Raw genomic sequence first — 15,054 nt, forward strand, 5'->3', positions numbered from 1 at the left:
GTGTTACATTGAAAAACATGCTTCTGTATACAGCTCTCAAGGGGTCCTCAAAACAGTCCCACTCAGGGCTAAAATGAATCTTTTTAGTATTATTGTATTGGGACTTCGCTGTTTTGTTTTTGTTTCCTTACAAGCCCCTCAGCTGGTAAGGACACGCTTCCAGCTCTTGCAGCAAATGCCATAAGGGCCTACAAACCAAATTCATCGAGAAGTCTCTGTAAGGGAGAGGTCCCTGATAGAGAAGTGCAGCATCGAATGTATTATTAATGGCCATATCAGAACACAGTGCACAGAGGGGGTGAAGTGGGTGAAGTTGGTGTGCAGTTTTTGAATGCTTGACTTTGCAGCAAGGTACCTTTACTAACATGAGCAGGGATGGGAATAGCTCCAGCTCTGTGTGTTTGTGCACACCTTTGCTTAAGGTGGAGCAAAGCATTTGAACAAAAGTTTACTTCAACTGAGCTTAGTGCTCCCTCTTAGAGCTACGCTTGCTCCTTTATAGATTGGATTGTACTCTTTCTTCTTTCTGTTTTCCTTGATGTCAAGTTCTTTTGAATATTGTTAAGGTGGGGAGGGGAAGAAAAACTATTTTGTGGCAGCTTTCCAACTGGAATAGCTGGGAGCAGTTACTCGAGGGAAAGTTGTCCTTTGATGTTGTACAAGTACAAGTCAGGAGAGCATGCTTAGTGCCTCTGCGGGCAGGTTGCGTGTGCATCTGGTCTACACAGCAAGTGCAGGGTGGGGGCTGGAGTAACGTGGAAACAACTGACTTCTCAGAGGTTTTACCTCTAGCAAGTAACTAAACAAATGCAACCCCTTGCAAAATGTGACATTTCTATTTCCCGTTTGTATGGTGGTTTGGTTTTTACTCCAAGGCTTCCAATCCAATGAAATGTGAGTGGATCTTCAGACAAGTTGCAAAGGGTTGCCCACCTGTGGAGCTTTATGTTACTTTACAAAGTATTAATTCATAGCATTTAAATGTTGCAAATAATTTCAAACATCTATTATAGCAAAACTCATTCCTTCCCTCCCAGCCTCATTGTCAGACAGAACTATACCACTTTAACTGAAATGAAAGAGGAAAAACAAACACCACCAACCAACCCCACCCTCCAAAAACAAAACAAAAAGAAAAAAAAAAAAAAGAAAAACCTTCCATTCACACTTACCAAAAAAAAAAATCAACACAAAGGACTAAATCATTTGCTAAGTTAGAAGAAACTGAAAACTATTTTTATGATAATATTGACCAACCATAAGCATATAGTTCCATTTACAGAGGGTTTATAAATCTTACCCATATTCATATTCTTGTCATGTTTCTGAATATTCTGCTACTTTTTTTTTCTTTCAGATGATATTAACCGTGTTTCTGAGCAACAATGAGCAGATTTTGACAGAAGTTCCAATTACACCAGAAACAACCTGTCGCGATGTAGTAGAGTTCTGTAAAGAGCCTGGAGAAGGAAGCTGCCATCTGGCTGAAGTATGGCGTGGAAACGGTAAGCAAAATGTTTGGTGGAAATTGGTTTAAATATTTGTCACAATTAGAAGAAATGGTAAGGCTGACTTTTCAGTATCAATAATTTCTAATTGTTCTAAAGCTTTTTTATTTTCTTGGCAAACTTTCATGCAGAGTGTGGTATTTAGTATCTGTAGAGATTAATGCAGTTCTTGATTATTTTTTTTCCTCGTTTTCCTTTCTCAGCATGGAGTATTTGATAAAAGGCATATGTAAGATGTGTTAGTCTTTTGTATTTCAGATCTTCAGATTACATGAAGTATTCAGTATCTGCCTTTTAAAAATGGGGGGGAAGGATGGCTGTATTTTTACTTCTACACATCATTTATTTCAAATAGGCATACGGCATGTTCAGGGTTGGAGTAGGGTTTAAATAATTTGTAACGTCAGCGATGATCTTATACAAGAAGTGAGTGAAGGTTACCATCTGGATTCTTTCCCATCCTGTTTCCTCACTGTTACCCACATGATAACAACCTGAAATTTAAGAATTGGTATAACAGAATCATAGAACTGTATAATTTGTATGGGTTTTTCTTCCTGGATCGTAACTAACAGAAGTTCATACAGAATTGTGCCAGAATCATCTCCAACTTCTTCATGGAAGTGTATTGTCAAAAATTCAATAACTTCCCTTGGGGCAGGTAGTAGTGCCTGTCTTCTATTTGTGTTGTAATTGTTATTTCACAGAATGATGGGATGAGCAGTCCTTTTCAGGATTGTGTCAGAAAAGCCCTATTATGCATTCTGTTTCTAGATGAGTTCTTGCAATTAAGTGTAGTGCAAGCTTCCAGGTTATGATAGTGTATCAATATATGAGTAGGATCAGTGAATGGCTGAGGATAACAGGTAGGTTCTTACCTACCTCAATTACTAAGGTTACCCCTGTTTAAGCGGTTTGTCATCTATTCTGTATAAAGAATGAGGTCATAACTTGATATAGAATTCTTACTTTTTTATAGAGAGGGGTATATTTTGTTCAGGGGCTGTTTATTCATTTTGTCAAGCAGAGAAGTTTATTGCATTATTCAGATGCCTGTGGAGCTTTTAAGTATTAGCAAACTAAAATAGTTTCCTACTGGGATATCGTTTCATTTTTTAATGGTTCTAAGACTTTATAAGGAGAGAAGGTGCCTCGAAGTTGTTTCCTAATTAGATGGGAATTTGTAGAGTTTAGGCAAGAGTAAGCAGAAGGGAGGCTAAGCATGTTTGCAATTCTTGGCATACAAATTCAGCTTGTATTTATAAAACTGTCTTTAAGAATAAAACTTATAGGAAGGTTGCTATTTATTTTTTTTTTTCAAATTAGAAGTTTAGGTTACAAAGAGTCAAAATGCCAAGTATATAACATATATAAACTGGATCTGCATGCACTCACTTATCCCTAATACTTTGCAACCACTGGTCTGTAAAAGTGTAACATATATGGTATTACATGTCCTTCTGCTTTCACAATACTTGGAGGGTGTACTTTGCAAAAATGCAGAGAATGTTGTCAGCTAGCTTCAAAAGGTGACTGGAAATTCTAGCCAGTGATCCACAGCATCTTTATGGGGCACTTATGCCTTGCAACTGTGGCAAATGTAAGCATGAATTTTCTATAATGACTTCAAAGACTGATAACATATTTTATTTGCGGATATAACGTTATTTCTGAAAATGTTGGATATCTGAAGCTAACAGTTTCTATGAAATGGAAAATAAAACTTACCTTGGGAGATGTGATGGAGGAACTAAAACTAAATTTGGGTATCTATCCTGTGATTTGTGTGTCTTTGGTCCCATTATAGTCCATGAAGATCTAGATCACAGAATCACTAGGTTGGAGGAGACCTCCAAGATCACTGAGTCCAACCTCTGACCTAACACTAACAAGTCCCTCACTAAATCACATCACTGAGCTCTACATCTAAACGTCTTTTAAAGACCTCCAGGGATGGTGACTATACCACTTCCCTGGGCAGCCCATGCCAATGCCTAACAACCCTTTTGGTAAAGAAGTTCTTCCTAATATCCAGCCTAAATCTCCCCTGGCGCAACTCTAGCCAATTCCCCCTTACTCTGTCACCAGGCACGTTGGAGAACAGACCAACCCCCATCTCGCTACAGCCTCCTTTAAGGTATGCAAAATCCTAGAGGGAATAAAATTAAAAATAAATAAATGAAACACCTGCTTACATTTCTGGAGCTCTCAAACAGACCTGTACTGTCAGCAAAAAATGTCCTGCACACTGCTTTTAAGTCTGTCTGACAGGAATTTCAGGACAAGCATTTTGTTTGCTTTTCTTAGATGTAGGATATCATTGTAAAATCTGTGTTGGTGGTCTCAACTTCTTTCCCCAAAGTCGGTGGATACTAAAGTTTCTGAGTGAAACAACTTGAAATTTCTTTTAAGGAGGGTGGGATGATAATTTTCCTTCAGCTGCTCCTGGGAGCTACATTAAGCTCCTTCCACTCAAATTTTAAAAATAATTCTAGCCAGGAGCAGAGATCTGTCACAGAAAATATGAGACTAAGAAGTGAAAACAACTCAAACCATTGGTTTGGAGTGCGAAGTGGGAAGCAATTTGCAATGAAACTGCTGTATACGGTGACAGTGGAAGAGTATTTTTTTAATCTTTTCTGTTGTTGCGTGCTAAAGAAATGGTTGAGGAGCTTCCGAAGAGTTGTAAAATAGATTGGGAGCTGTTTGTATTACACCTAAGAAACTGATTCTTCTTGGAGTTTCATGACATAAGTATTTGGTTTATGTGCATTTGGTTTTATTATTTCCTTCTCTGTTCCTATTCTTCTCCAGTTTCTTTAGGTGATTAATAGCTGAAAAAAGGCAACAGCGTTTGTGCCTGATATGTCAGCTAATTTTGTAGCACCTTGTGTTTACTCAGCTTGAAGTTTCCTTGCTTTGTATAGAATTCTCAGGCTATGGCAGGAGGAAAAGAAATATATTCCTTGTTGCCCAGCTATTGCGAGTCATGGTGGGTAAGGAGGTCAAAAGATAGGTATGATGCCAGGAACTTGTAGTGCGTTTCAAAAGAAAATGGATTTCAAGCTTTTAAATCTGTCCATTACCCAATTATCCACTTCATTTACATCTGGAATGGCCTTTAGCAATTGATATTGTTGGTCTTCCTGAATTTAATTACAGCCTAGACGTGAGTGACTGAAAGAAATGGAAGTATACTTGTAGTATACAACTGCAAACCTGCGTAGGTAAAGATGCTTTTCTGATCTTACAGTGAACTCCCAATTATGGACATAATCCATTACTTTGTGTTCTGGTTTCCTGTATAGCAGGCATAAACACATTTTATTACAGATGACAGAATACATGTAATCAGAATAAGAACAAATTATGAAGCCTAAAAATTACTCTGTTTTAAATATAAGATATATAGTTTCAACAGAACGATTTTTGCAATTATCTATTAAAACACCGATGCAGTATCCGTGTTTTGGTCTTTCAGGATAGCTAGAACTCACCCAACCTCAAAACTTTTGCTTCAAAGAAAAGGTGTCTAGCTCATTGCTCAAGTTAATCTTTGAGAATTTTTGTCTAACTAAAAATTGAATAGTTTTTGCAAGTAATTTTGAATTTATACATAGATGACATTTTTTCATTTTTCATAGAAATAATTTTTTTAAAATTATTGTTAAATCATAGGGATCAATCCTATTAATTACTCCTCCATATACAATCCTATTAATTACTCCTCCATATATATTCTCCTATTTCACCTTCTTTCTTTTCTTCTATTTGTGCAATTACTGACAATTATGTTTAAAGCTGTAACAACTAGAAAACATTTAACTGAAACGTTTTTTTTATTCTTAAAGAGCAAGTATTTCCAGAAAATGCTCCTTAGTGCTACCCAAACTTGCAGTAAACGTTAGACCAAGTTTTCTACCTGCAATTTTTTGAGGTTTATAGGCTTTAAACTGAAGGAAGGAATAGGGACTTCAACTCTTTGTTTCTTGTGTCAAATGTTAATGTCCCTTTCCTCTTCCTCTTTATTTTCCGAGTCTCTTTCACGTGCCTAAGTTGTGCCAAATGATTACAAAGTCATTTTTCTTCTGTTTCAGTACTGCTGCAGCTTGCTCTCTAATTTAGGGCTTCATATTCCAAATTGTTTTGGTGGAAGTATTGCAAAAGAAATAAAATAAATAAATAAAAAAAAAGAAAATCTTTCCCATTTCTTTCCATGGTCATGTCTGGAAAATTATTAGCCTTCATTCTTCAAGTCTATGATGTAAACAGGATCTTTTATTTTGAAAAGCTCCTAAAGCTCCTGGGATCAGGGCCTTACTAGTAAAGGGAGACCTGCTTAACCAGCAGCCGTGCTGCGACCACTCCTCACGGTGCCAGAATTAGCCCAACCCTGTTCAGACATTCAGTTTCTTGGTACTCATTATCAAGCATCATTACTTACTATATTTAGTTGACAGTCTTTTTATTTAGGAAAAATTCCTGAAGCTTCAGATCTTCTGTGTCCTAAAGTCCATGAACTAGGTATTTTTTAGGTATTTTACCATTTGTGGTCTTTAGAAGATTCTTGCTGCAATTTTAGTGGATGTGCTTGAAAGCACTTGAAATGTTACCTCGCACGAGGAGCTGAAAAACCTGAAAATCATGTTTTTAAAATTCCTTTTCAAGAACTGAGTTTTAGTAAGTTCCTGACCTTAACCTTGCATGCACAGACACTGTTTACAATGTTTCTTGGAGCCCACATGAGTGAGGGACAAGAAAAGGAAAATAAAAGCTTCTGTGTTTTTAAATATGGTGTTCTGTTTTTTGTTTTTGTCTGTTTCCTTTTTTGTTAGGCAAGGAGTTGGCTGATGAATAAAATTTGCTTCTGTTTTAAATGACCCTTCCCCACTGAAAGCAGTTGGAGCTAACTGTGGCTGTGTTGTGTTAATCGCTGTACTTGGAGTCCTGTAAAATTCTTTAAGGAAAAAAAATGGATCCAGCATGCACACTAAATAGTAAATGAATAACAGGGCTACACAAGGGTATTTTTTTTATTTGTTTGGATTATGAATTTTGAAAAATCTTCAGAAGCATTAGCAGTAAATGTAGTAGTAACATATTGACAATTATCAAGACTGTAATAAAGAAGAATAGTACGTTTCTTTTAACCTTCAGAAAGGTGTTTTATTGGGTAATTCCGAAATTGAATAGCTTGTCTCTGCAAATAACTTTAGATATTTCATTGTATATTTACTGAGTGTTTTTCAAAATATCCTTTGCCTGTTTTCTAAACTTGATCTTGCACGTGTTGGATAATGGGATTATATGGGTCACTGTTGCATTCTTCTGCCTGCTCTTTTTGTTTGGCTTCTCTTTTGCTTCCCTATTTTTCCATTCCATTAGAACTATTTTCTCCTTCTTCAAAGACCTATCCAGAAATACTGGAATGCTTGAAGCTCTCTTTACAACGTGAATAGCTAAGGATAAATAAAGGAAAAAAAAAAAAAAGCTACTAGGGAGTGCCCAAAGGAGGGCTATGAAGACAGTGGAGGCTTGGAGGGGAAGATGCCTGAGGAAGGGAGGATGTACGAGGAGCAGCTGAGGCCCCTTGGCTGGTCAGCCCCGAGCAGGGCAGGCTGAGGGGAGGCCTCATGGCGGCCTGCAGCTCCCTCACGAGGGGAGCGGAGGGGCAGGCGCTGAGCTCTGCTCTCTGGGGACAGTGACAGGACCCGAGGGGACGGCATGGAGCTGGGACAGGGGAGGGTCAGGCTGGGGGTTAGGGACAGGTTCTGTACCCAGAGGGTGGTCGGGCACAGGGACAGGCTCCTCAGGGTGGTGGTCCCAGCACCGAGCCTGACAGAGTTGAAGCATTTGGACACTGCTCTCAGACACAGGGGCTAATTTTGGGGCGGTCCTCTGGGCACCTGTAGAGGACAGAACCCCCTGGATATCGAACATGTGGCTGATGACATGGGATTTTGCTTGATCTTAGGAAGTCTCTCAAAGCCTGACTTGGAAGCTAGAAGGGTAGATAAGGGAAAGGATCAATTTCTGCTTATTCTGTTTCATATGCTGCTTCCACAAGCATATGCTGCTTGCTGCTACTGGAAAGAGAAAACAGGCCCATGTGGACAGGTGATCAATCCACAGAGATGACTTATGTTTTGATGCCTACTATAATCAGTATCATTTTATCTGTATCCTTGGCTATTTACAGTGTAAAAAGACTGGAAATAGAATAAGGAAAAAGCATGTGGAGATTTTTTTTTTTTTTTTTTTTTGAGGAGGTGCCCTGGAGGTGTTTTCCTCTGCAGAGTATTTTTAATCAGTTTTACAGTTTTCAGATTAAAACAAACAAAAAACATACACACCACTTCCCCCTCAAAAAGAAGGGGGGAAAAAAAGATTATCTAACAATCCAAGCTTAACAAATGTTCTCCAAAACCAAATGTTCTTCATGGAGAGTAGTATTTGATAAAATGCAAGTGCAAACAGTAGTATTTGTAGAGCTGTACTTGATACTTTTGAAATAACTGTAGAATTGAACGAAACTGAATAACTGAATTTTTCTAAAAGCTTGCTACTGTGTATAGAAAAGAAATATACCTATTACATACCAGATATTATCCAATAACAATATAATTATAGTGTTATCTTCTAGGTGTACCTTCTAGTATGTGAATTTGTCTGATCTTGTCATAAAATCCATTGTATTGGATTATGTTTTTTCTGTATCTTCAATGTAAAACACTTCCTTTAGTTCTAGCTGAAAACTCCTTTCCCTGGAAGGCATAGTTTTCTTGGAATTCTGCTTGATTTGAAGGAAATGACTAATCTAGAATGGGACACGATCTTGGCTTTTTCTTTTCTTAAATGGTTTAAAATACAGTGCCTTAGGGTGTGCTCATTTGTATGTTGGGGAGATCTTAGCAAGGCATTGATGAGATCAGGGTGTTTGACAAGACAGATTTTTCACAAGATGACTGCAATAATAAATACATTTTGAATCAAGTGATCTAAATGCATCGTCTTCAAAATATTTCAATGAAGTATCCCAGTAGTGTCAACATGTGTATACATTTACACAGTTCATTATATATATATATATATTAAAAAAAAAAAAGGTAGCTTGTAATGTGTTTTGTCTTCTGTTTTTTCCTGTAATCCATCCTTCCAAGCTTTCTTGAAGGTATGTCATATATCTTTGTATCATTTCTGTCATCTTGCATCAAATGGGTTAAATTAGAAATGTCTAACATTGTTGGCAGTGTTCTGCTTGGTAGGAGATAGCGTGGTCTGACTTTTGGGGACATAAAGGATTTTCCTTTTAACATTAAAGAACACAAACTCCACCTTCTGGTTTCCATCCAAGCCTGTTTTTCTGTAGTAATGGTGGCTTGTATGAAGTGTATGTAGGACAACTGATTTAGATCTCTTCTAATGTCACTGTTTCGTTTGTTGTATTCTGATCAGGAGAGATCTCTTAATACTGTACTTAGTATTAGGAAGCTCTTAAGCTTTTTCTTACCTTAAATCAAAATACTTCAAAATAAGTTAAACAATAATTATAGAAACAGTGAAAATTTTTCTTTTGAAATACTTACTCATTTTGAGATACTGTATACATAGTGCATAGCATTCTAGTAATAGTAGATTTGATTTTGAAGAAATAACTGTACTATGAGAATGTTCTACGCTTCTGGGGAAAACAAAGATTACTGTTGCGTAGAACAGCCTTTATCTCTTCAAAGATTTGCCAATAATTTCACATGTACTAGAAATTAACATCCAGTCTAGTGTATTGGAGTGGAAGTACCCACCCAAGTTCGTAATAGGTGAAATGTCAATACAATGACATGTTTTTTTGTCTGTGTGGAAGCCCTGAGGTTCAAACAGAATGTATCATCTGCATAATAGAGCAAAATATCCATCTGCTGATGGGGAGCAAAGGTGCAAAGATCAGCACTGTGAAAAAGGTTGTGTTGAAGAATTCCTGACATAGCTAAACCAGAGTTTGTAGACACTGTTAGTTTTTGTATGGCTCTGCAGACTGGTTATGTATTGCTGTTAAGCAGTGACCTGTGTTATAGTAACAAGCAAGCTTTTAACACAGTGCAACTACTTTCTGTTGGTGTATGCTTGCTTCTTTGACTTTGCATAAGTGAAAACACATTGGATGGACTGAATTACTACAAAAAAAGACATTTGTATTTTTAATGTTCTATAAAATTTTGCCTAACTTAAAATAGTTGTGATAGATTTGTTTATTTTCTACTGTTTTTAGAACGTCCCATACCCTTTGATCATATGATGTATGACCACCTGCAGAAATGGGGTCCCCGGAGGGAAGAGGTGAAATTTTTTCTTCGTCATGAGGAGTCGCCAGCTGAAAGTAATGAACAGAGTAAGTACACTTACCTTCTAATGCTGTTACCTAAATATCTAAAATGTTTTCTGAAGTGATTTCAATTATCAATTGCTCGAGTAAACAGTAGGTATAGGCAATCCAACTTCCTTACACTAAAGTCTTTTTGAACATTGTTCAGTGTCATGTTGATTGATGTTCTCAAATTCCCTTATCTAGAATAATTTCTATCAATCTGAGTAATGCTTTTGTAGTAAGATTGTTTTCTATTCTGCTTAGTACTGTTCCAAAAATGTTTGTTATATGAGACACTTAATGCATTTTTGCTTTTGAGAGAAAGTCACAATGTTTTTGAGAGGGTGGGATTGTGCTTCCTGACTTCCTGCTCTTTCAGTTGCACCCACAAAAAAGATTCAGTAAACTAATTTGCATCCTTTAGAAACAAATCTCTTTTACAGACATTGTTGACAGAGGTCTTAGAAGCTTTACTTTCTCTGTACTTTCTGTAGATATATTTATTGGTAGTAATAATTCACACCTTGAAAAATCCCTGGACTGTCTGTATTTGCAGAAAAAGTCTATATAAAATTACATTATCCATACCATATCCATAAATTACAAAATCCATATTACATTAGGGGCTTTCTTTAAAGACTGGGATAAAAATTAAAGTATTTTAAGTTTCTGATTTAAGTAGTATAGACTACTTAATTTATGAGAAGATTTTTGAGACTGTGCATTATACTTTATGGCTCTCAGACTGCCTGAGAGAGAGGAAAGGAAACTCAGAGTAAGTTGTATATTTGCATGCTCAGACAATCCTTACTCATTCAACTAACCTGACTACTTATGACAACCGAATTTCAAGTTTTGGCTAAGTCCTTATTGCTTTGAGCTGGGGTTTCTTTTCATATCTTTAAGTGGCTGATGGTTGCTTTGAGTGCCAGAAGTAGCAAGTCCATTAATATATAAGGATTTACATATATGTTAATTAGATACTTTGTAAAATACTTAGTCATCCTTTGGGCAATTCTAATTTAAAGTATGTTAAGAAATTTAAGATACACATGAAGCCACATTTAAATGTACAAAAAAAATGTCCCTTCTGAAGCATGCAAGGCCTATTAATTCATTATTGACCTGTGGATCAATTTGAAGAATAAAGTTGTTTACAAGGCATTGCAGAAGCTTCCTCTTATATATTAATTTATAGTACTTTCTGTGGAGCTGCTTCTTGACACAGAAGTGTGAAACTTCAGTAGTCATTCTCAGTACATTCCCTTTCATAATATCAGTGCCAAAACACAAGCCAGAAAATTGGGCCTACATGTCTGTACCTTTAACAGAGGAAGTCTGTGAAGTTATGTCATATTTCTGCTGACTCCACTGTGTACAGAGAATAACCTAATGAGAGAGTCAAAACCAGCAGAATGAAAATTCATAGGTAAAATGTTATGTAAAAAATAAATCACGAAAAGTACAGATTAAAGACTGTGAACCAGTTGTGTTGAAAACTGAACTTTGCACTACAAATGATGCTTCACTTTTAGGTGGACGACAAGCCCAGAACCAAAGAAATGGAATAAACATACCTGTGGAAAAGCGTACAGAGAATGGGGTAAGTAATAAATCATACAGGTTTTTAATGAACTCAAATATTTAAGTTTTAAATTTTTTTGGTTTGCAAAATCTCTTGTAGGAACCAGTGGAAAATGTTTAATGCCTGTTCTGTTGTGATTTTCATGAACATTTTCTGTAAATTTTCTGCCTAGAAAGAAATTCACTTCTGTGAAGTAAGAAGCCATCAGCCTCATTAATTACTGCATTTTCTCACCTGCTTTCCTCTCTCTTATTCATCCTGTGTGAGGAAAAATGCAGCTATATTACTCTTGCGTATGAGTATTGCCTGTCCAGGCATCTTTTCTTGATTATTTTTTCTCACTAACACTGATTTAGACTCGTAAGGTAAAACATGAAAATATATCTATGGATTGGAATGTTTTCAAACACTGATAGAAGAGGTACATACCCTTCAGAGTCATCTCTTTATACTGGTTTGCATACTAGGTTCATTTCTATGCTTTAAAAAAAAAAAAATCATTTTACAAAGTTGCTGATTTAAAAAACATATTGCATAGCATAGAGTACCTGCTTGGTGGCATTCAGTGAATTATGGTTTGAACATCATCTCTTTTACAAGTAAAATACAGGTTGTCTGTTTCAAAATTGCCATGGCTTAAAAACCTGTTCCAGAGTTGGAATTCCCTTTACTTTCTTCTCTCCCTTCTCATCCTCAATTCTAATAAAGACTCAACAGACCATAATCTGTTCTCATTCACTCAGGACCATTTTGCTGCATCTTCTGAGGCACTTTAGATATAGTTGATTATTCTTTAACATTTTTGAATTTCAAGAAGAGCTCACTAATTCATAGTTGTATTGTCTGTTGGAACACTGTTGATTTCTAAACGTGCCTTAGAGCTCTTTTGTCTGGGTAAAGTAACACTTCAGAGAAGTTTAAAGACAAAACTAATCAGATTTTTCAAGTTGAGATGTCTTAAAATATCAACTAAAATGTTAAAATCAATTGTGCAGGTTAAGTGACTCTGTCCTTGTATATTGCCTAACAACTGGCATCTAAAATCTCATACGTATGTTTAAACATGCAGCAGCGAAGTTATAGTTTCTTTTTTTCCATTCAACTGCTTAGTTACTTTTCAGCTTTTAGCAGCTGGTTTTATATATGGCATGTGGGGCTAGTGGAAGGAATCTTTTTCCCTATTCAAAACAGTTAATCATGTATTGCTTTCTATATTCCTTTTCTGTAGAGAACACTAGCTGATAACATCATCTACGTGGATCTGTTTATCCTGCTTCCATTGTCATATTGACAATGTAGTGAGATCATAGTACTCTAGTATGCTAAGGGAGCATAACTCTTTAATGACCTTCCGAGGTCCATTCCTCATAGCTCACATACTTCGTTTGAGACGACAGTTTCTGGAAATCAGAACTAGCATGTGCCTTCTAATTGTACTTCTTGGCAGCACTGAACTTTGTGTTTAGTTTGATTTGCTGTTAATTTTGTGGGTAAAGCTCAGACCTGGTAACTTGATAAACACTACTACTTGTGTGCCATTCATATTTTTTGGCCACAAAATTAAGAATTATTAGGGAACTGATCATTTTTAAAATACACTTTTAGTAAGTTCATGAAATTACTAAAAGATGAGAAGGACATGAAGAGATTTTATTATTATAAGTTTTCATGGGTTTTATGCCATAAATGGTACAAATCAGGTTCTAAAAGTTATAAAATTCAGATTTTTCAACTGTACCAAGTTTTAAATGGGAGGGGGAGGGGGGGTAAAGAGGTGGCTTTGGGATCAAGGATTTAATCAGCTTACACTTACGTAATGCATTAGGCTTATTCATTGTTACTGGCATGCTGAATGTTAGACTAGCCCTAAAATCAATACAAACCAATGAAACATTGAAGAGAGCTCAAATCTTACCAAATATTCGGCATTAAGGTATCTTTTTACTACGTGTATTGTTTTTTATGATGAAATGATTGATTTGTATTTAATATTGGGGCTGAGTTGGAAGTGTGACATGCATAGAGAACTTTTAGATACATGTTTGCTTTCATGTTTGAATCAGTAGTCTTGGGAAAAAATTATGATCTGTCTGGAATTCAACTTGGATAACTTCATGAATTGATATTTTGTCATATGCAATGTTCTTTTCTGTTCTGTGAAACTCCTGTGTGCATGATCAGCAATTATTTAAATAACGGTGAACTTAACCTCAGAAGATTACATAAATATATGAATTTTATCAGATAATCTTCTAAATGAAGATTGAATGTTAAAAATGGAATAGGCTATGTGTCTTCAGACCATGAAATGTGCTTTGTTGTGAAGAGAATACTTATCTGTAAGTGCTCATCTGAGAGCTTTGCATCTCCATAACAAAGTCTAAGGAAAAATTATGTGAGTGGTTCTCTTATTCCTGAAATGACCTCTCGGTGGGTTTGCTCTTGTTTACAATTTTCCTCTTGGAAGTGGAATTACGCTGTAATCAGGGCCTGATCTCTTTCCACCACTATCCTGAAGGTATACTTATGTGGAGATAAGACTTAAATAACTACACATTTTCCTTTGCTGGGGAGATTGGTTGGTGTCTCGAGGGATTCACTTCTCTGAGAACAGCTGCCTCTTCCATTCTTTTGCATGTGTAGCTGAGCCAGTTTGATTTGGACACAATTTGTAACAAGGGAAATTCTAATTAAATATCAGGGAAAGTCTTTTCTCAATGACAGTAGTCAGGCTTTGGAACAGATTACCTGGAGTCTGTGGAATTTCATCCTAGTGGAGGTTCAGAATTTAACCTAATTTGGTCCTGAGCATCTTTGAGCAGGGTTGATTGAAATTTATTTTTTAGATACTGTGATCCTCATTATACTGATGCTGCAAACTTCCTTCTACCATTTAGTCATTTCTTGCCTTTTATCAGTGGCCATGAAACAGTGGCTGTAGAATGCTGGGTTTTGTTTTCTTATAGATGTCCTAGCATGATCCGAACTTCATTCCATAGAAATGACAGTGGTCTGAACACAGTGAGAAAGAGCAAATACGGTTCTATCCACTGGAGGTCAGTGGTACACAGGAGAGGGACTGGGAGCCACCCTATCAGTCATCAGTAGGAAAAATGGATCATAGTCTTATATAAAGGAAGTTCTGGAAACAGGACTGACCTGGTGATGACAGTTTTCCAGATGAAAAGGTAATCTAATGATTGAGAAATTCATTGGAAATGAGAAAACGAGAAAGCAAATGCAAGTCAGGAGAAAAAAAATGGAGTGCAGGGACACAACAGAAGAGAAGTGTATGAGACAGAATAGAACTCTATTAGTGTGATGAAAACAGTCTGTACGTGATGACAGATAACTCATTTGCAGGAAATGCAAATTTATATTATTTTTCTATTCTTAAACTTCTTCATTTACTTAGGGAGAATAAACTATCAGTTTGTACTCTTATGTACCATTCTTTCTTTAATTCATTTTGTTTTTTCTAATACTAAAATTGCCCCACTCCCCCACCCCCCTTCAGGGAAACTGGTATCTATATGCTTTTACCTTGATACTGACGAAAGCCTTTGACAAGAAATGCAAGGAGGAACCTGATTTTATTG

At 36.5% G+C, this 15,054-nt stretch overlaps 1 protein-coding gene across 5 annotated transcripts in view; it reads left to right on the forward strand.

Annotated features, from left to right (window-relative positions):
• PPP1R13B (protein phosphatase 1 regulatory subunit 13B) overlaps nucleotides 1-15,054 on the forward strand; it is a 70,630-nt gene that overhangs the window by 23,310 nt on the left and 32,266 nt on the right. For all 5 annotated transcript variants that reach the window (XM_082762556.1, XM_082762554.1, XM_082762555.1 and 2 more), the window contains exons 2-4: nucleotides 1,358-1,505; nucleotides 9,775-9,894; nucleotides 11,406-11,473. In XM_082762556.1, coding sequence (XP_082618682.1) covers nucleotides 1,358-1,505; nucleotides 9,775-9,894; nucleotides 11,406-11,473 — 336 coding nt within the window. The remainder of the gene's footprint in view (nucleotides 1-1,357; nucleotides 1,506-9,774; nucleotides 9,895-11,405; nucleotides 11,474-15,054) is intronic.

This window comes from Aythya marila (assembly GCF_965140915.1).
Source record: "Aythya marila genome assembly, chromosome: 5".
Classification (NCBI taxonomy): domain Eukaryota; kingdom Metazoa; phylum Chordata; class Aves; order Anseriformes; family Anatidae; genus Aythya; species Aythya marila.